Source organism: Benincasa hispida, chromosome 8 (assembly GCF_009727055.1).
Source record: "Benincasa hispida cultivar B227 chromosome 8, ASM972705v1, whole genome shotgun sequence".
Taxonomy (NCBI): Eukaryota; Viridiplantae; Streptophyta; class Magnoliopsida; order Cucurbitales; family Cucurbitaceae; genus Benincasa; species Benincasa hispida.
Genome location: NC_052356.1, coordinates 37,843,725 through 37,860,160, shown reverse-complemented (window position 1 = coordinate 37,860,160; position 16,436 = coordinate 37,843,725). Strand labels below are relative to the sequence as shown.

The following is a 16,436-nucleotide window of genomic DNA, read 5'->3' as shown; positions in this document are numbered from 1 at the left end:
CTAAGAACACAAGAATTAACGTGAAAAAACTCTAAACAGGACAAAAACCACAGACTGGAAAATTTCACTATGTGAAAATTTATTACATTCATATAAAATAATTCTCTCTCAACCCAATTACAAGAGCAATCTCTTTTTTCAACTTTTCTGTGTGGGACATTTGCACTTATAATATTTTGTCAAAACTCAATAATGTCTACTTATGCCTAATGGATAATAATAACATCATATTATTGTAGAGATATTTAAAAAGTTTCTATCCGTAATAATTTCCATATTTGATAATAGTAATGAAACTCAACATAGTTGTTAAATTACAATTTTAGTACATGTTTTTTTTTCTTTTTTCTTTTTTCTTCTTTTTTTTTTTTTTTAACCATGGGAGTGGTTACACTACAATACAATAAACCTCAATTTGTTTTTGTTAAGATCAATCTCTCTCTGAAAATTTGAAATTTTACGGTTAACTCTTTAAATATTACTACAATCAAGTTCTCAAATTATTGAACTACAATTGAACTCAATATTTTTTATAACTATAATTTCGAAAATTCCAAAATTTTGGGTTGATAGATGAATATACCATTCATAACATGAGAAAGTAATATATAAAAACTATGCTAAAGATTAGATTTGTTTTCAAATAAAAAAAAATGAACTAACTTATTTACCAATATAGCAAAATGTCACATCATCAGTAATAGACTGATCTACAAGTGTCACATAAATATCTCTACCGTCTATTATTGATAGATAGTGACATTTTGTTATATTTAAAAATATTTTTAGTAATTTTACTTTTTAAAATAATTAATCTTAATATTTTTTTTTAATGAAATGGAAATTTCTTATTTTCGTATAAATGTGCCTTTTTTTTCAAATGGAAATTCTTAACATGAACTTGGCCCACCAAAGAACTCATATCCTTTAAAATTTCTCCTCTTTAACTTAAACAGTGATCAATTGTACTTTATTTTCCATTTTTATTTAATATTATTTTATAAAAATAAAAACAAAATCTTTTCATATCTCAAAATAATTGTTTGTGGCATAAAAAAGTGTCCTTCAAATTTAGTGAAACTAAGAATAAAGTACATTCAGAATCTTAACAGCAAAGGTTGATGTTAAGAAAAACAAAAGACTTGACTTTTTTTCCCTCTCGAATCAATCCCTTCAACAAGAAAAATATGATCAACTTGAATGAACGAATCACTAGTTTTCGGGATATAATCACGGTAGTAAGGATATATCAGTCTAGTTGAGATTTCTGGTGCACCTATCGATCTTTTCTCTTTAGTACTTTGTTTATATATATATGATAAACTAACTCCCAATTAAGATAATATTGTGTGCATTAATTATTTTTAATTTAATTGCAATCTAATTTTCATTTAGGAACTATGAGCCTTTTTTTCCTTTTCAAACTATAGTAGCTACCTCAAATTTTTAAACTTTTAGTTGTTTTCAAGATATCTTTTGGGCAAGCAATTGTAAATTGACATTTAGGATGTTTTTTTGCTTTTAAAAAGTCAATTATGGTTGTCTAGACATTTAATGACATAATAAATTTTGTACCTACATGAATTGAAAATACGTGAATTGTATGGATTTTATATATATATATATCGAGAAAATTTATGAACATAATGCAAGATGTGAAAAAGGTCAATGTGCTATTGTCACTTAATATGTTTATATTTTATTTAAATACAAAACAAAATTTAATGTCTAACTTTATGTATATCACAATTGATTAATGTCAACTTAAATATAACACAATTGATGGAGGATGTGTTTGGATTAACTTTTCAAGTGTTTAAAATTAAGTATTTTGAGAAAAAAAAATGAAGTATTTGGTAACATCTCAAAATAGATTTTGAAATAGTTTTAAAGTTCATTTTAAACCATTTTTATCAAAAGAGTTTAAACGAAAATGACTTTTTAAAAAAATAATTTTTTTCTCTAATCATTCTAGAAGGGCTCTAAAACGTTAGTTTATCTTAAAAGTCAAACCGATGTTCAAAATATTACCCCAAACATTGTTAAACTTTAAAAAGAAGAAAAACAGGCCTGACATACCACATCATATTATCTTTAATTTTTTAAATGAAGTTAGGTATAAGGATATTATTTAAACTTCTAAAACTTTAAAGTATTGTAGCTCTCAACTTTATCATTTTTTTTTCTTTTTAATATCTGTGAGTGTCTTAATAGCTCGACTAATCTCACGGGACAACCCACCTGACTCTAGAACATTTTTTGATATCAAGAAAACTCGTAGGATATATCAAATCCTAGGTAAGTGACAACCATGAATTAAACTCATGATATCTTAGCCATTTATTAAAGTCACATTCTCTATTTATCACTAAGTCAATCCATGATGGTTAAACTTTATCTAGTTTATTTAGTTTGGATTTGTCAAGTTTGAATAAAAGATGTTTAATAAAGTTAAACCTAAGTGTAGAATTTGTATTTTGTTTCTTTTTCCCGAGTTCAATGATTGCATAATAAACTTACGATAATTAATGCCTTATCCACTAACTATGCTCGAATGGCCAATATATATTTAGTTTATGCAATTATGCCACTAGTGGGATTCACGAGTTAATAACTCGGGATAAAACATAGCAGATCTAAGCTCGGGTTTTTATTATAGATTAAACCAAATAAAACCTGAGAATACTTTGGAATATTCCTTAATATAAAGAGGAAAAAAGGTTTTCTATATGGTTGTTGCCTTCCTATTGCTTGCACTGTTAAACCTTTAATTTATTTTTGAAGAAGCATACCCTTATTATGAGAAAAAGAATAATGGCTTTCTGGTTTAAGAAAGGATGCCTTCTTTTTCTCCATACGTAAAAGAGAATGAAAAAGAAAAATAAAGCCAAGAATAATGAACAGCCTATAAACCACAATGCAGAATCAGGTTCCAAATATTAATATGAACAGATAATATTATCATTATTATTACTATTATTATTGTTGTTGTTATTCAGTGTTTTAATATTCTCTCATCAATCAATACTATCGTTAAACGCAGATTTTCAAGTCCATCCCTTTCAAGTTCTGTGAAAAAACCCATTAGTTTTCTCTCTGTTTCTGTGTTCAAGCATCATTCTTGGAGAAAGGTTCTGTTTTTGACAGTGATTTGATGACAGGAAAGGCAAGTTCAATCTCACCAATTCTCCATTCTTCTCCTTCCAAGCTTCATTTGGCTTTATTGAACTGTTTTCCCTTGACAACTATGGCAGTTTTGCTGCATGGTTTTGAGAATTCACATGGATTGCAATGGATGTTACAGGAAAGTAAGAAGAGCTATTCTCAGTATAAAAGGTGAAATCTCTCTCTTTTCCTGTTTCTTTTTTCAGGGGCTAAAACAATATGGCTGACTATTTCAAACCATTCAAAGGATGAGAGAAATTAAACACTGTTTTTTACAGTGCAACTAATCGTCCGTGTTTTTTAAAGCTCAAGGTATAATAAAGCGCGTTAGTCTTTTGGGACCTAAGTGCAAAGCACAAAAAAACAAAAATGTAAGCTTCTTTTTGTGAGGCATACTACATATAAAAGTACACATAAAGAAGAGAAAGCATGTTGAAGTGGAAATATGAAGAAAAAAAAGACCCCTAAACACAAGAAATTTTGCATTTAGGCTTAGTATGATTTTTTTAGTTAATAATTTAGAAAACCCCCTAATTATTTCAATTTAAAAAAAAAATGATGAAACAACCCTACCTAGGACTTTGAGCCTTTGGGCTTCACAAAAGGTGCATGCCTTATTTTGTAAGTCCCCCTTTTTCAAGGGGAGACATCATACCTGCGTATTGGGCTTAGGGGCGTGTTGGGGAGATCTTTTTAAATCGAGCGTTAGAGTTTGGAAGAGGACAATCATATTGTGGAAGTTAGATTAAATAACTTCCTACCTCTCTCTCTTTCTGAGCTAGACATAGACTCTTCAATTGATTCTACTTGGTAACTTTTGACATGCAAGTCCTTGTCATCTTGATAGAGTTGGAGACCCATTTGATAGAACAAAAGCAGTGCAGGGTAAGCGTTTGTGGAAAGTTTAGCCCTCAAGATATAGCAATCAAAATAAGGAAGAAAACCAACCGCAGAGTAGAGATATTGGAGATTCAAGAGTGTGATACCTTCACTGAAAACAATGATATCCAAGGACCCTTGATCATCAATGCCTGGAAATGCCAATCCAACTATGACCAAGTTGAAACTTGTTGTAAGCATGAAGGTGACACAGAAGAAAAGGAAGAATTACCAAATTCTATAACATAAACTCTTCATCATCTTTCATACTATTTTGCCATTTTTCTGAGTCATACATGCAAATTACTTCATAAAACTATATGCATTTAGTTGTTTACTAGTCAACCAAAAGATGAACCTACAGTTGATTATGTAAGAATTATAAAGTCCAGTGCTTACGGACGTGTATTTGAAAAACTTGTTATTTTATTCACAAATAAGCAGTTCGTATTTATAGACAGAACAATCTAGGCATGCCACGTAATAATTACTAAGTAGTTTATCTGTAGATTGACAGTGTATCAAACTAGTGGGCGGTGTTTAATTCTTCTTGGATTGTGACAGTCGGATGAAGTCCATCCAATTCTCTGATTCACGTTGTCATAAACGACCAATTTCCCACGCAATGCATTGTCTGAAAGATAAAACCATGAAATATAAATTCGAATTCAAGAAAGGTTAAAATGATGTTTAAGTGGCAAACATCAGTAACTGCAAACCAGGAATATTTGCACCACAATCACAAGAGCCTATTTCGTTTAGTCTTCTAAGTGCTTAAAAACACTTTTTTTTTCCTAAACTTAAAAATGTCTTTCCAAACAGGCTCTAACAATGCTGAAAACTCAACGGAATCTTGTGTTGCCATTTAAGATCAACGTTGTTTTTGAAGCAAGAGGCATATTAAAAGTGCCATTTAACGTGCTAGAGCTTAGACATGACATAAAAAGAAATGAAAATTCTTTTTTGTAAAATGCAAGATTGAAATATATAAAAATACTCTTTATTTATGAAGAGTATAAGGTTACGATTCAATTCCATGAGGTAGCATAAAATCATACGAACTTTCTAAACTGTTTTTACCTCCAAGAATGATTGTGGACCCATCATGTACCTGGCTTCCATCAAGAATTCCCAAGCATACATTTCCTTCTTTCTGCAGAACATGGAGTTCTTATTTCCACAATAATTATAAACATGAATAAAATTGGAAAACATGCAAATAACAGCAGCAGAAATATGTATACTTTTTTTATAGGAAATAAATAAAGATTTACATTGATCAACAAATAATTCTCTGGAGGAATCACAAGTTTTGTTGACACAACCCAAAATCTGCTCCCGAACTGAAGGGTTAGAGGCTTGAAGAACTGCTTGACATCTTTAACAGATCTGCAGGCGTTCATATGAAACTTAGGTTCTACCATAGCAATAGTGGAGAGTTGGCATTGAGACTGGAATTATTGAAGTGGAACATTTTTTGTCGAATTCAACATGGTTAAGGAAATGTTTCATTCTACCAAGAGTTTCTATGTTCTTTTTTAAGCTTAGTACACCCACTTGTGAGTCTTGACTCGTGAGTAAAGCTGTCAGAGAAAATTTTAAGAAGTATATGCTATCCAAATTGTCTATCAATGGTGCATTCTTACTTATCTAAGAATGTCTTCGTATCCGTCTTATACCTGAAAGAAGATTCAGTTTTCCAACAAATGGTATCCAACGAATCTTGAATAATAAGCCCAAAAACCGAGAGTTCTTCAAGCTGCAGAGGAATGGAATTACATAATCAGCGGTTTTTTTTTTTGCAGAAACAAGAAAAAAGTTCGCTCCAGGCTACTATATCTCGAATCTTACATTTGCAACCAATTGGGTATACGCTTCTTTTGTGAAGTATGTGTATGAGCTGCCACTATCAAAAACTACTCGTTCTCGGTTGCTTCCCCAAGTATCAAGATTCAGTGAGCTGCTTCCATAATCTATTCTCACAACCTTTGTTTGATAAAAATCTCTGAAATAAAAAAATTGAGGTGGTTAAAGAGCTATTGCAATGAAGCACATGTAAAAGCCACACAGTACAAAGAATTAAATGTACATAGCAGAACTCTTTGGCAGAGAACTATGTCGTGTTTGATTGGCATGCTTTCGTGAGAAAAGCATAGTTTTTTAGTATGCTTGTTTTTCCACTGTTTTATGGGGCATTTGGCTAGAGAGAAATATGAGAACTTTAAGAGGAGTTGAGAGGTATGATTTCTCCTTGAATTTAATGCCCATCTGTTGACTTTCATTGCTAAGGTTCTTTTGTAAACTATAAGGTCTCATCGTGAGGCCCTTTTTTTTTTTTTTGTGTGTGTGTGTGTGTGTATGGGCTCCTTTCATTAGACTATCTTTTTTCTGTGCTTTTGTATATTCTTTCGGGTTTTTTTTTTCAAAGCTCAATTTCTCGTCAGAAACTGTACACTGCAGAGTTGATTTGATGAAAGACAACCAAAAAAATAATTGGTATTCCACCACCCTTCTCTTTTTCTTTTTTTTTTCTTTTTTTAATTGTCTTTGCGTATAGGTAAGCAATGGATATATGTATGCTTCTTATGAGCACCTATGTTGAGATCCAAATTCGATTATAGCTTCTTCTCTTCAACTTTTATTTCATCTTTAAAAAATTAGTTGGAAGAAGAATCTTCTTGTGTAAGACAAATTTACACCCATAACAGGTGTAATCCATACTCACATGGAAGGGCTGTCAAGCATGGCAACCCATGCCATCCCCCACTGTGGCACATAATCATCACCTAAAAACAAATATCCACCACCTGCTGGATCACCGGTAAGACAGTGACCTACCACATTGTTTATTATCCCTTGACTGGCCAACTGGGAAGGTAAGCTAACTTTAGCCCTGCTTAGTCCCAGAATGCCATCTGTCCTCGACAAAGTGTTCAATAGTAAGCCTTGCTGATCATAAGCACACCTTGTAACCAAATAAACAAGAGAATTTTAGAATATTGACACAAAACTAGAACATGGATAATCTATACAACAGAGGTACAAGGAGAAAAAGTTATACCCGAAAATTGCATTTAACTTAGTCAATGATCCATTGGAAAACCTTAAAGTAAACTTGTCTTTAACAAGAACCCCTAGAGAGGAGCTCTGGTCTGCATATTGAACCTCGTAGTCACACTGATGGCAGGCTACACACTGATCGCCATCATAATTTCTCTGAACTTCCATGCACAAAGAGTCCCTGAAAGATACAACGTTCTCTCTTTTTGGCTTGTATAATGGATTTCTTCCCTACATAAACTAAATCATTAGATTAATGTTTTGTTTGTCATCAGCTAAGTCGTGTAATCAGTGATGGTTGACTAATATGCAAACAGTTGCAATAAATTTTGACTGCAAAGTGCATTGTACTCATAAGAAAATAAAATCATAGGTGGGATCACGGATGCATATTATTCATTTTTCAAAGAGAAAATGTTTGTGTTTATAACTCCATTTGTAATATATTGTCTAGTCTCTCCAAATCTTCTAAATGATAAAAATTTAATTATCCATTCAAGTTGGTTCAGGTGGTGCTATTTGACCCATTAAAAATTTTTAGTTTTCCTAATATGAATCTATTTATCTTTTCCTTCCTTTACCTTAATCTTCCCTTAACATTCTAAAATATGATCGAACCACACCTCCAAAATATTTCCATTGAAGACCATCAAACATGGTTCCATTATTCATTTGAATCAAGAAATTAACCTAAAACCAGAAAGTTATTTCAACCTGTCCGATTACAGATAAATAAATGATAAGCTCAAAGCAGGCGTGAACATAATTATGTAAATGTTGAGACCTCACTTAGAAAACACTTGTTATAATTGACACGAGGATTATGGCACTACCAAGAAAGTATGGTCAAAGAATTGGATTGTTCGCACATGAAATAATCCGCATACAAGAACCAGGTAAAATCTCATTTGAAAGAATAATGTTGTAAGAAAAAGTTGTAACAGTGGCTTGATAAATTGAAATACCAAGAAAGTATGGTTAAAGAATTGGATTGTTCACACACGAAATAATCCCCATACAAGAATCAGGTAAGATCTCATTTGAAGGACGAATGTTGTAAGAAAAAGCTGTATAGTGGCTTGATAAATTGAATTTTAGATAATATACAAGTTGAAAAAATATACACAAAATAAAGAAATTTTAACGGATAGAAAAAATGTCAAACTATTTACAGAAATAGGAAAAAAAACATTGATAAATACTAATAGACTTCTATCAACCTCTATCAATGATAGACTTGTATCAGTTTCTATCCTTGATAATATCAATGATAGACTTCCATCAGTTTCAATCACAATGAAAGACTTCTATCAGCTCTATCTATGATAGACTTCTATCAGTTTCTATCACTAATAGACACTGATAGACTTCTATAAACATCTATCACTGATAAACTTGTATCTGATAGACGCTGATAGACTTCTATCCGCGTCTATCACAACTATCTAAAGCAACAAAATTTTCAATAACAATGTCTAGTGTATGTAGCATAAACTATCTAAAAGCAAAAAAAACTACCAACAACTAGCAACAACAAAATAATTATCTATTGATAGGCAATTGATAGTAACCACTAATAGACAGTGATAAAAGACTATCATTGTCTATCACAGATAGACAGTGATAAACAACTATCATTGTCTAACTGTGATAGATGATGATAGTGTTCTATCACTTGGTTTATCATTTGGTCTTCCATTGTCTATGATTATCATTCTAATTATTATTTTGGAATTAGAAACAAAACTACCAAAAACTACCATCACTTGGTCTATAATTTGGCCTTCCATTGTCTGTCATTATTATTCTAATTAACATTTTTCAACTAGCAACAAAACTATAAATAGAGAAGAAGAAGAAAAAAAAAAGGAGAAGAGGAAGCAAGAGAAGCCGGAAGATGGGGAAGGAGAAAATAATTAAATTTTGCTATTTGTATAAATATTTTCTCTTATTTTTCTATTTTTGAAANAAAATTATTAAAAAAAAAAAAAAAAAAACAAACAAACAAACAAACAATAGAAAATTAATTATGTTGAACAAGAGCACAAATTCTTCAATAACATCGGGACATTACCTTGCCACAACTGGTGCAAGGAGCGTCACATTGAACCCATGTCAAGTCACTCCCAGTATCAATGTCGAGGAAGTAAGGTCTCGGTGGCTCTCCAACCATTATGTAAGTATAATACAATCTATATGTTGGTGAAAAAATCCATGTTAGTGCAAATAATGGCATCTCCATGATCATGACCAACAGTGTATGCTATCTACACAAAATGACCAGATGCATAAACTTAAGAATCCTAATTTATAGTCAGAACCGGTAGTATAATTTCTTTGGTCATTCAAAAGTAGCATTAGTTAACCCCAATCATCATTTTAATGTCAATTGAAAAGTTCGGTTTTTGGTATGAGCAAAGATCTTTAACGAAGCAACATCAACTTGGATGCAAGTACATACTATATTTACATATTTTTCTAGCGTTTATTCTTCCCCTGCTGAAAGTACCTTTTTATTCATTTTTCTTAATCTTCAAATCAAAAGAAGCTTTCAAAAAGTAATTCAACTACTTTAAGCTAGAAAGTTCACCGCAATATCTTGGGTTTGGGGATGATTGACGGATTCATCATTGGACAGAAAGTAATTTAAGTAGGAAAAAAAACAAGATAAAAACATACCCATCTGGATAGATATCTCCCCGCACAGGAAAAACGGCTGAGGAATCAGATTTTAAAGTGGCAGAAATCAACTTGCTAGGCTTCGGCACTCCAAGTACATCATTGAATGTTGCACCCAGATCATCCTTATTTACACCTACAGTTCTTCCCAACTTAAGCTGGAAATCACTGGTAGCACCCAACTCCGATTCGAAATAAAGCGGAAACAGCAAGGATGTAGGGCGATCCTCATCGTTCTTCTCGGAACTACGTAGCTCCTGAAGAGTCTCCGGAAAATTGGAAGAATAAAGATAAATAGCAACGAGGGCAATGCCTAATAAGACAACAAGCTTTCTAGGAGTACCAGCAAAAAGCTCCCTCGACAAAGGGATACTTCGCTGATACGAAGGAGCTTGAATCGGGAGATTCGATGTAAGAGTCAAATGATTACTGTTGGGTTGTTGTACTTCTTGATCAACGGCAACGGATTCGCGAGGAGGTTCCGGGAAGTCATCGGTAAGTGTGAAAGCAGTGATGGATTTACCCAACGACGGATTGTCCGGCGGCGGAAGAGTGATTACGACAACCCCTTTAATCTTATCGGACTCCATCTTCTTGAAGCACCGAGGAGCTACAGAAGTTCAAGATGAGAGAGCAAACTGCTTGTTACTGGGATGAAATCTCCATCTATGAAGTTGTCAAAGTCAAATTGTGAACAAATCAAAGGGATTGGGGACGGGGAGTTGGTTAGGGGAAAGTCCACAGTGGGAAAGGATGTCGGAAGCTTAGATGTTGAACAAGGTCAGGGTCAGCATCGTGGTGGGCCATTTCCACGGTCTTCATATAGAAAACGCGAGGGAAAGCACCAGTGAAAAGGGAATTTCCTTTTATCCACTTTTTGGTGGCTTTGAATCATTACAACTTTTGGGGAAAATTGGTACAGATGTTCATTTAAATTTGTCCTCAATTTGATCGAATTTTGGTTTCTACTAATGTCGTGACCATGTTAATTTACCATTTATTCCTTCTACCTTCTCTCTTTTGAAATAAATAAATAAATATCAGTTTTTCTGCCTTTCTTTTTTTTTTTTAAATGATTTCTTCTATTAGTGACGCGGTTCGTTTTCCAGCGATTTTTTTTTTCGATAATTTATATTTATTTCGCTCTTTTTTTCATTTTTTTTATTTTTCCGACAAGATTTCCTTTCCACCATCTTTTCTTCCATTATTCTTCTTTTTCGGTGATTTCTTCTATTTATGTCGATGTCTTTTTCTTGTCAAATCAAATATGTAAGTTTGAGCGTGAATCAAAACAAGAGGAAGAAGCGAGAGTGAGAATTCAAATTAAAGAAAAAACTACAAAATTGACAAGGAATAAACAAGAAGAAGAAGTGAGAGGATGAATTCAAAAGAAGGAAAAAAAATGAAGGAGCACAACGTGAATTGGAGGACGGGATGAACGAACGAGATGAAAGAGCGAGAAATCTAAGTTGCGTCTGACCTCACGCGCGTTTTGGGGTTAAAACGATACTTACACACGTGACTAACATAAGCAGAAAGTCAAATTTCGAACATTTTTAAAGTGAGACCAAATTTCAAGTAGATCCCTAAATAGGGATCATCCATACAAATTTCTCAATTTTTTTCTCCCCCATCATTCTTTTCTATTTACTTCGTGTCAATTGATTATTCAAACCACTAAATAATAGGTTCAAAAATATTTTCCAATCAATAAAATTCTTTTTTTCTATATATTAGTTGAGCTATACTTACTCCAACTTTTAAGATGTGTTAGTGTCATACGAGTGGTTCAACAAGACGCCCACAAAATTTACTTTGCGGGTGATTTTTTCTTAGTATGTACGGCTTGCAAATGTTGACACATGAGACAATAACAAAATGATGTGGCTAATGACATTGGACAAATTGGAAAGCAAATTCCTGAATTGGCTCTTGGCCTTGGTTGATAGACGTGTTAGAAAAGTGATTTAGCAAGTCGGTTGTTTATTTGCTGAAGAAAAAGTTATTGAACTCACTCTTTTATAAGATGGAAATATATATCATTGTTTTTCTTTTTTTTAATCGTAGAAAAATCAAACATTTAACTTTATAGTTGATTATTCAAATATTATATCAATTGAATTATGCTCATTTAAGAATATATATGATTTTTCCAATAAAAACAAAGTGTTGTAAATAAAATAAAAATAATAAAATAAGATATGAAATGATATGTGAATTGAATATGGTGATTTCCAATTATAAAATGTTATTACAAGGATTTAATTAAAACTAATTTCATAAATTTAGGAGGCGTTTGGTAGTCAAAGAGAGTTGGAAACCCACCCGGTGTTTGTTAACCCGTTAAAAGAAAATGGTGGGTTTAATAATCCACCATTTTACTCTAAAAAATTTACACCCGTTTTCGTCATGTGTTTTAATTACTCCCCCTTCTCTCTCTCTTCTTGCATTTTCATTACTCACCTTTCCCTCTTTCTTCTCATCCTCTCTCTTCTTTCGTCGTTCAATTCGTCGTCTTCCTTCATCCTATCTCTTCTTTCTCCCTCTAGTTCATATGGGTTGTATTCTCCTCTGACTTCATTCTATATTTGCGTTTTCTTGTTGAACACTGCGTTTCTCTTCTTCAACTTTTTTTTGTATGGCTATTTTTTTAGATGTAGTAGATAAAAATAATTTTTTGGTAGATCTGACTTTTTTTTAACTTTTTTTTTTTTTTTTTGTAGATCTAACTTTTTTTAGTAGATCTAACTATTTTTTAGGGTTTAGATCTAAAATCTTTTGAAATATTTGGTTTCTAGGTTTGGATTTCAGCATTCTTGTTTATATTCCTTCATGTTTTATTCGTCCTTGCATGTTATTTTTTCCATGGGTTTGGATTTGAGTGTTCTCATTTGTATTCCCTCATGTTTTATTCGTCCTTGCATGTTATTTCATATTTTTAATGATATGTCCTCGATTTCATGAAAACAGTTTGCATGACAAATCCGTTGTGTGAGGTTCTTTTTTCTATTTGGATTTTTTGGCTTGCATGTTTATGACTAGGGTTTACGGTGCTTCTCCGCGTCTGCGGTTGGCCCTTAATCTCAAATTAAATAATTAATTAATGTTTAGTCGATAACAAACCTAATTTTGTTTACTAATAATTTTATTATTTTAAATAGTTCATAGCGTAGATTTTGGAACAACGACTCCGACCATCTTGAATCACCCAAATCGGATTTCGGATGAAAAAAGTATACAAAAAATAAGTGTAATAGGAAAATATCCGAGATAGTGATGTGGTGAATTAATCATCAAATTGGACCAATTAGAGATTGTCACTTGGAGCTATAGGGTGAGTGACACGTGGGGCTTTAAATTTGCAATTGATAGATTTTAGTTTTTATTGAAAGAAAAGATAATTAAAAGAAATTGATTTTGTCAAATTAAAAAAATGAATTTAATATTATTTTATATTTGTGTCTGACGGCTAGTTTTTAACAAATGATAGACTCTTCTTTTTTGTTGGGTTTTAAAAGATATATTTTTTTTTTGTGTAGCAGCTAGTTGAGTTTAAATCTTCACCATTCAATTTAACTTTTTGAACAATCCAATGACCCAAATTAAAATCCACTTTTTGCCCTACTTCCCTCTCTTTTTATACTTCATCTTCTCCAAAATTCTTTCAACTTTTCACATTTTACAATCCTCAAAATTAATTAAAAAAAAAGCCACAATTATTACTCTCTCTACAAGCTTCCAATTTTCTTTCTCTCCATCTTATTATTGAGAGAAATTTCTATTGTATTGTGAATATTAAAGTGTGTGAGCTCAATTTGTATACTCACTCTATTTAGAGAGTTTATTGTGTGTGTTAAAAGATCGAGAAACATTGTAACAGTTGGATCCTAACCCATTGAAAGGATCGGATTTGCTCTTGAACCCGAAAAATGAGTAAGGTAGCGGTTCGATTCTCATCCGTGGAAAGAGTCAAAGAAGAATTTTTAATCAAAGTTCCAAGAGGCGTTTGAGAAAGTAGATATAGGTCTGTTTGATCGAACCACTATATGTCTTCTTCTCTAACTCGTTCCTAGTTATTTGCTCTTGTTGGTTGATATTGATTGAATATATTATCAAATAATTCTTTTTTATCAATATTGTTATTGAGTATTAATTAGGGTTTTGTTAATTTAATTTATAAATTATATAATTAGATCAAATCGAGCATACTTTAAGAAAAAAATTTAATTAAACTTTATTCACCCCCCTCAAGGTTACCGTACCGATCCAACAATTAGTATCAGAGAGAGGTTGCTCTCTTGAAATTTAATTTTCTTAATAAAATTTATTGTTAGTGAAGGAAATTTATTGAAAAACATCCTTTGTACGGAAGCAAAGATCGATCCAAATTCCATTTTTCATTGAATATAAGTTTTACAGTAAATAAGAACAAGACATGCATTTACTTAAATATAGCATGCTCTAAATAAAAGAAACTTGGGGTTTCATAAACCCTTACCTTTGAAGAACCCTTTCTTCAAGAACTCCTTCGAAAGGATCACGAACTGTTTTACTTCTCCACGCGGAACACTACCACTTGAGAACCCTCTGTCTTCTTTTGGGACAAAGGATTCAAGCAAGAGTTGTGGACTTTGCTTGAATCTTTGGAAGAGGGAAAGAGATGGAAGGGAGAAGAGGGAAGATTTTACTGAGAACTTTTCTCTTGGAGAGAACTCTTCTCTCAGAGCCAATTGAGGAAGAAGATGAAAAAAAATCTCTAACCAACTTTTTTTCAACCCACGTAATAACATTGAGAGAATAAAGGGAGGAAGTTGTAACTCCTTCTCTTTAATTAATTTCAATTAAATAAATAATATATACATGTGTGTGTGTATATATATATATATATATATATATATATATAATTACTTTATTATTATATATACACTATATGTATATCAAATATAACATATAGCCTATAGTTTACTTGCATCAAATACAACATAAACTATAGATTTTATTTTCTCCCAACAATACATGACATTTAATATAAATCACATTATATTACATTCACTTATATGAATCTCATTCATATAATTGATATTTGGATCATATCCAAATATTTTTTTTCCTCAAATTTAAATCATATTCTCATTCATATAATTGTATTTGAATCATATTCAAATTTTCTCTCGTATTACCTTAAATTATAATTTATCAAATACATATATTAATTATATCACATATATAATCAATTTAATTAATTAGATCATTATATAATTAATTTTCCTCAATTAATTTGAACACTTCAAATTAATCCAAAATTAATTCTCAATCAAATCCCTATTGAGAAACAGAGGAAACCTTGTGGACCTGTAGATTGAAGCTCCAATGTATTCGAATAATTAATTAAACTCTTCAATTAAATTACCTAACATCCGTCAACTGTCAGTCACTCCACTAAAGATCGACAACTACACTCTTTGCAGTACAGATAAATTTCTGTATCCATGGATATAACAAATCAATAACACGATGACCCTTCACAAATTGCTTGTAAGTACACTAGGCCAAAATAAACCATTTTGCCCCTGTAGTTACATCTAACTCCTTAAGTACCACTAATTCCTCTAATGAACAATAAAACATGGTCCAACTATGACTAAGTCTGTCTCGGGCTAGAAGAGGTTGTGGTCACTATGTTCAAGACTCGAAATCAACCCTTAAGGGAGCAATTTATCTACTTGCCCTACATCAGGGAATGAGTGAATTTCCGTCTTGTGTAGTTGTGTTCCCAACTCTCCAGTCAAACGAATCTCCAAAATGGTAGGCTTGTTAAGTTGGCAATCTGGCCACTCTCACCCATACAAATCAAAGGACCGCCTTCATGAGAAGGAGTTCACAACTCACTCAAGATTCAGGTCATGTCACCTATGGTCATCCTAGTGAAATGTAAGTTTCTATTATTAACGACGTTATATAAAGAGACTAATCATTTCGTGGTCCGATCTTATACAAACTCTTTGTATAAGATACCCTCACTCACATGTTTCCACATGAATGATCAGGATCAGATCATTTGTAGCACTTTACAACACTTGTAATACCTACAAAGCTGGTCGTATCCGTAGTATCACCAGAATAAGGTACCCAGCCTTATCCATCTACTACAGACCGTTTAGGTTATTATTTAAACAAGTTCCACTTGTATGTCTCTACATACTTGTTTAAATTACATGAAATAACCTCGGATCTTAGTTTATTGGATTTAGTATATACTTATAAAATAATACTTATTTTATTAACACCAATATGTTTATACAAAGTTTACAAACTACAAGATTACAAAGAGATTTAGGACACCAATCCCAACAATCTCACACTTGTCCTAAAGCTTAGGGAGACTAATGTACAATACAAATAAAGTACAAAATCACAATAAACTAGGGCATACATTATACCCCAGTAACATCTTTCACTTGCCCTAGACAACATGTCGCATATTCCGTAGACCCAAACTTTCTAAATGACCCTCGAACACTTTAACTGTGAGAGCCTTTGTAAACGGATCAACAACGTTGTACTCCGAAGCAATCTTCATGACAATCACATCACCTTGATGCACAATCTCTCGAATCAAATGATATTTCTGTTTCATATGCTTGCCTCTTCGA

General features: G+C 32.2%; 2 protein-coding genes across 2 annotated transcripts; one reads left to right on the top strand and one right to left on the bottom strand.

The window, feature by feature from the left end:
- The first annotated feature begins 2,956 nt into the window (after positions 1 to 2,956).
- On the top strand, positions 2,957 to 4,309 carry LOC120083367 (heavy metal-associated isoprenylated plant protein 7-like). Its single transcript, XM_039039099.1, has 3 exons — positions 2,957 to 3,166; positions 3,255 to 3,336; positions 4,013 to 4,309. Exons 1-3 carry the CDS (start codon positions 3,155 to 3,157, stop codon positions 4,291 to 4,293), a joined length of 375 nt encoding a protein of 124 aa, XP_038895027.1. The 5' UTR covers positions 2,957 to 3,154; the 3' UTR covers positions 4,294 to 4,309.
- Positions 4,310 to 4,450: 141 nt separating this feature from the next.
- LOC120083366 (aspartyl protease APCB1) lies at positions 4,451 to 10,641 on the bottom strand. Its single transcript, XM_039039098.1, has 9 exons — positions 9,784 to 10,641; positions 9,179 to 9,296; positions 7,106 to 7,335; positions 6,770 to 7,009; positions 5,896 to 6,049; positions 5,724 to 5,803; positions 5,319 to 5,433; positions 5,125 to 5,197; positions 4,451 to 4,678 (listed from the first exon to the last, which is right to left on the bottom strand). The coding sequence occupies exons 1-9, from the start codon at positions 10,371 to 10,373 to the stop codon at positions 4,566 to 4,568; spliced, it is 1,713 nt and encodes a 570-aa protein (XP_038895026.1). The 5' UTR covers positions 10,374 to 10,641; the 3' UTR covers positions 4,451 to 4,565.
- Between the last annotated feature and the right edge of the window lie 5,795 nt (positions 10,642 to 16,436).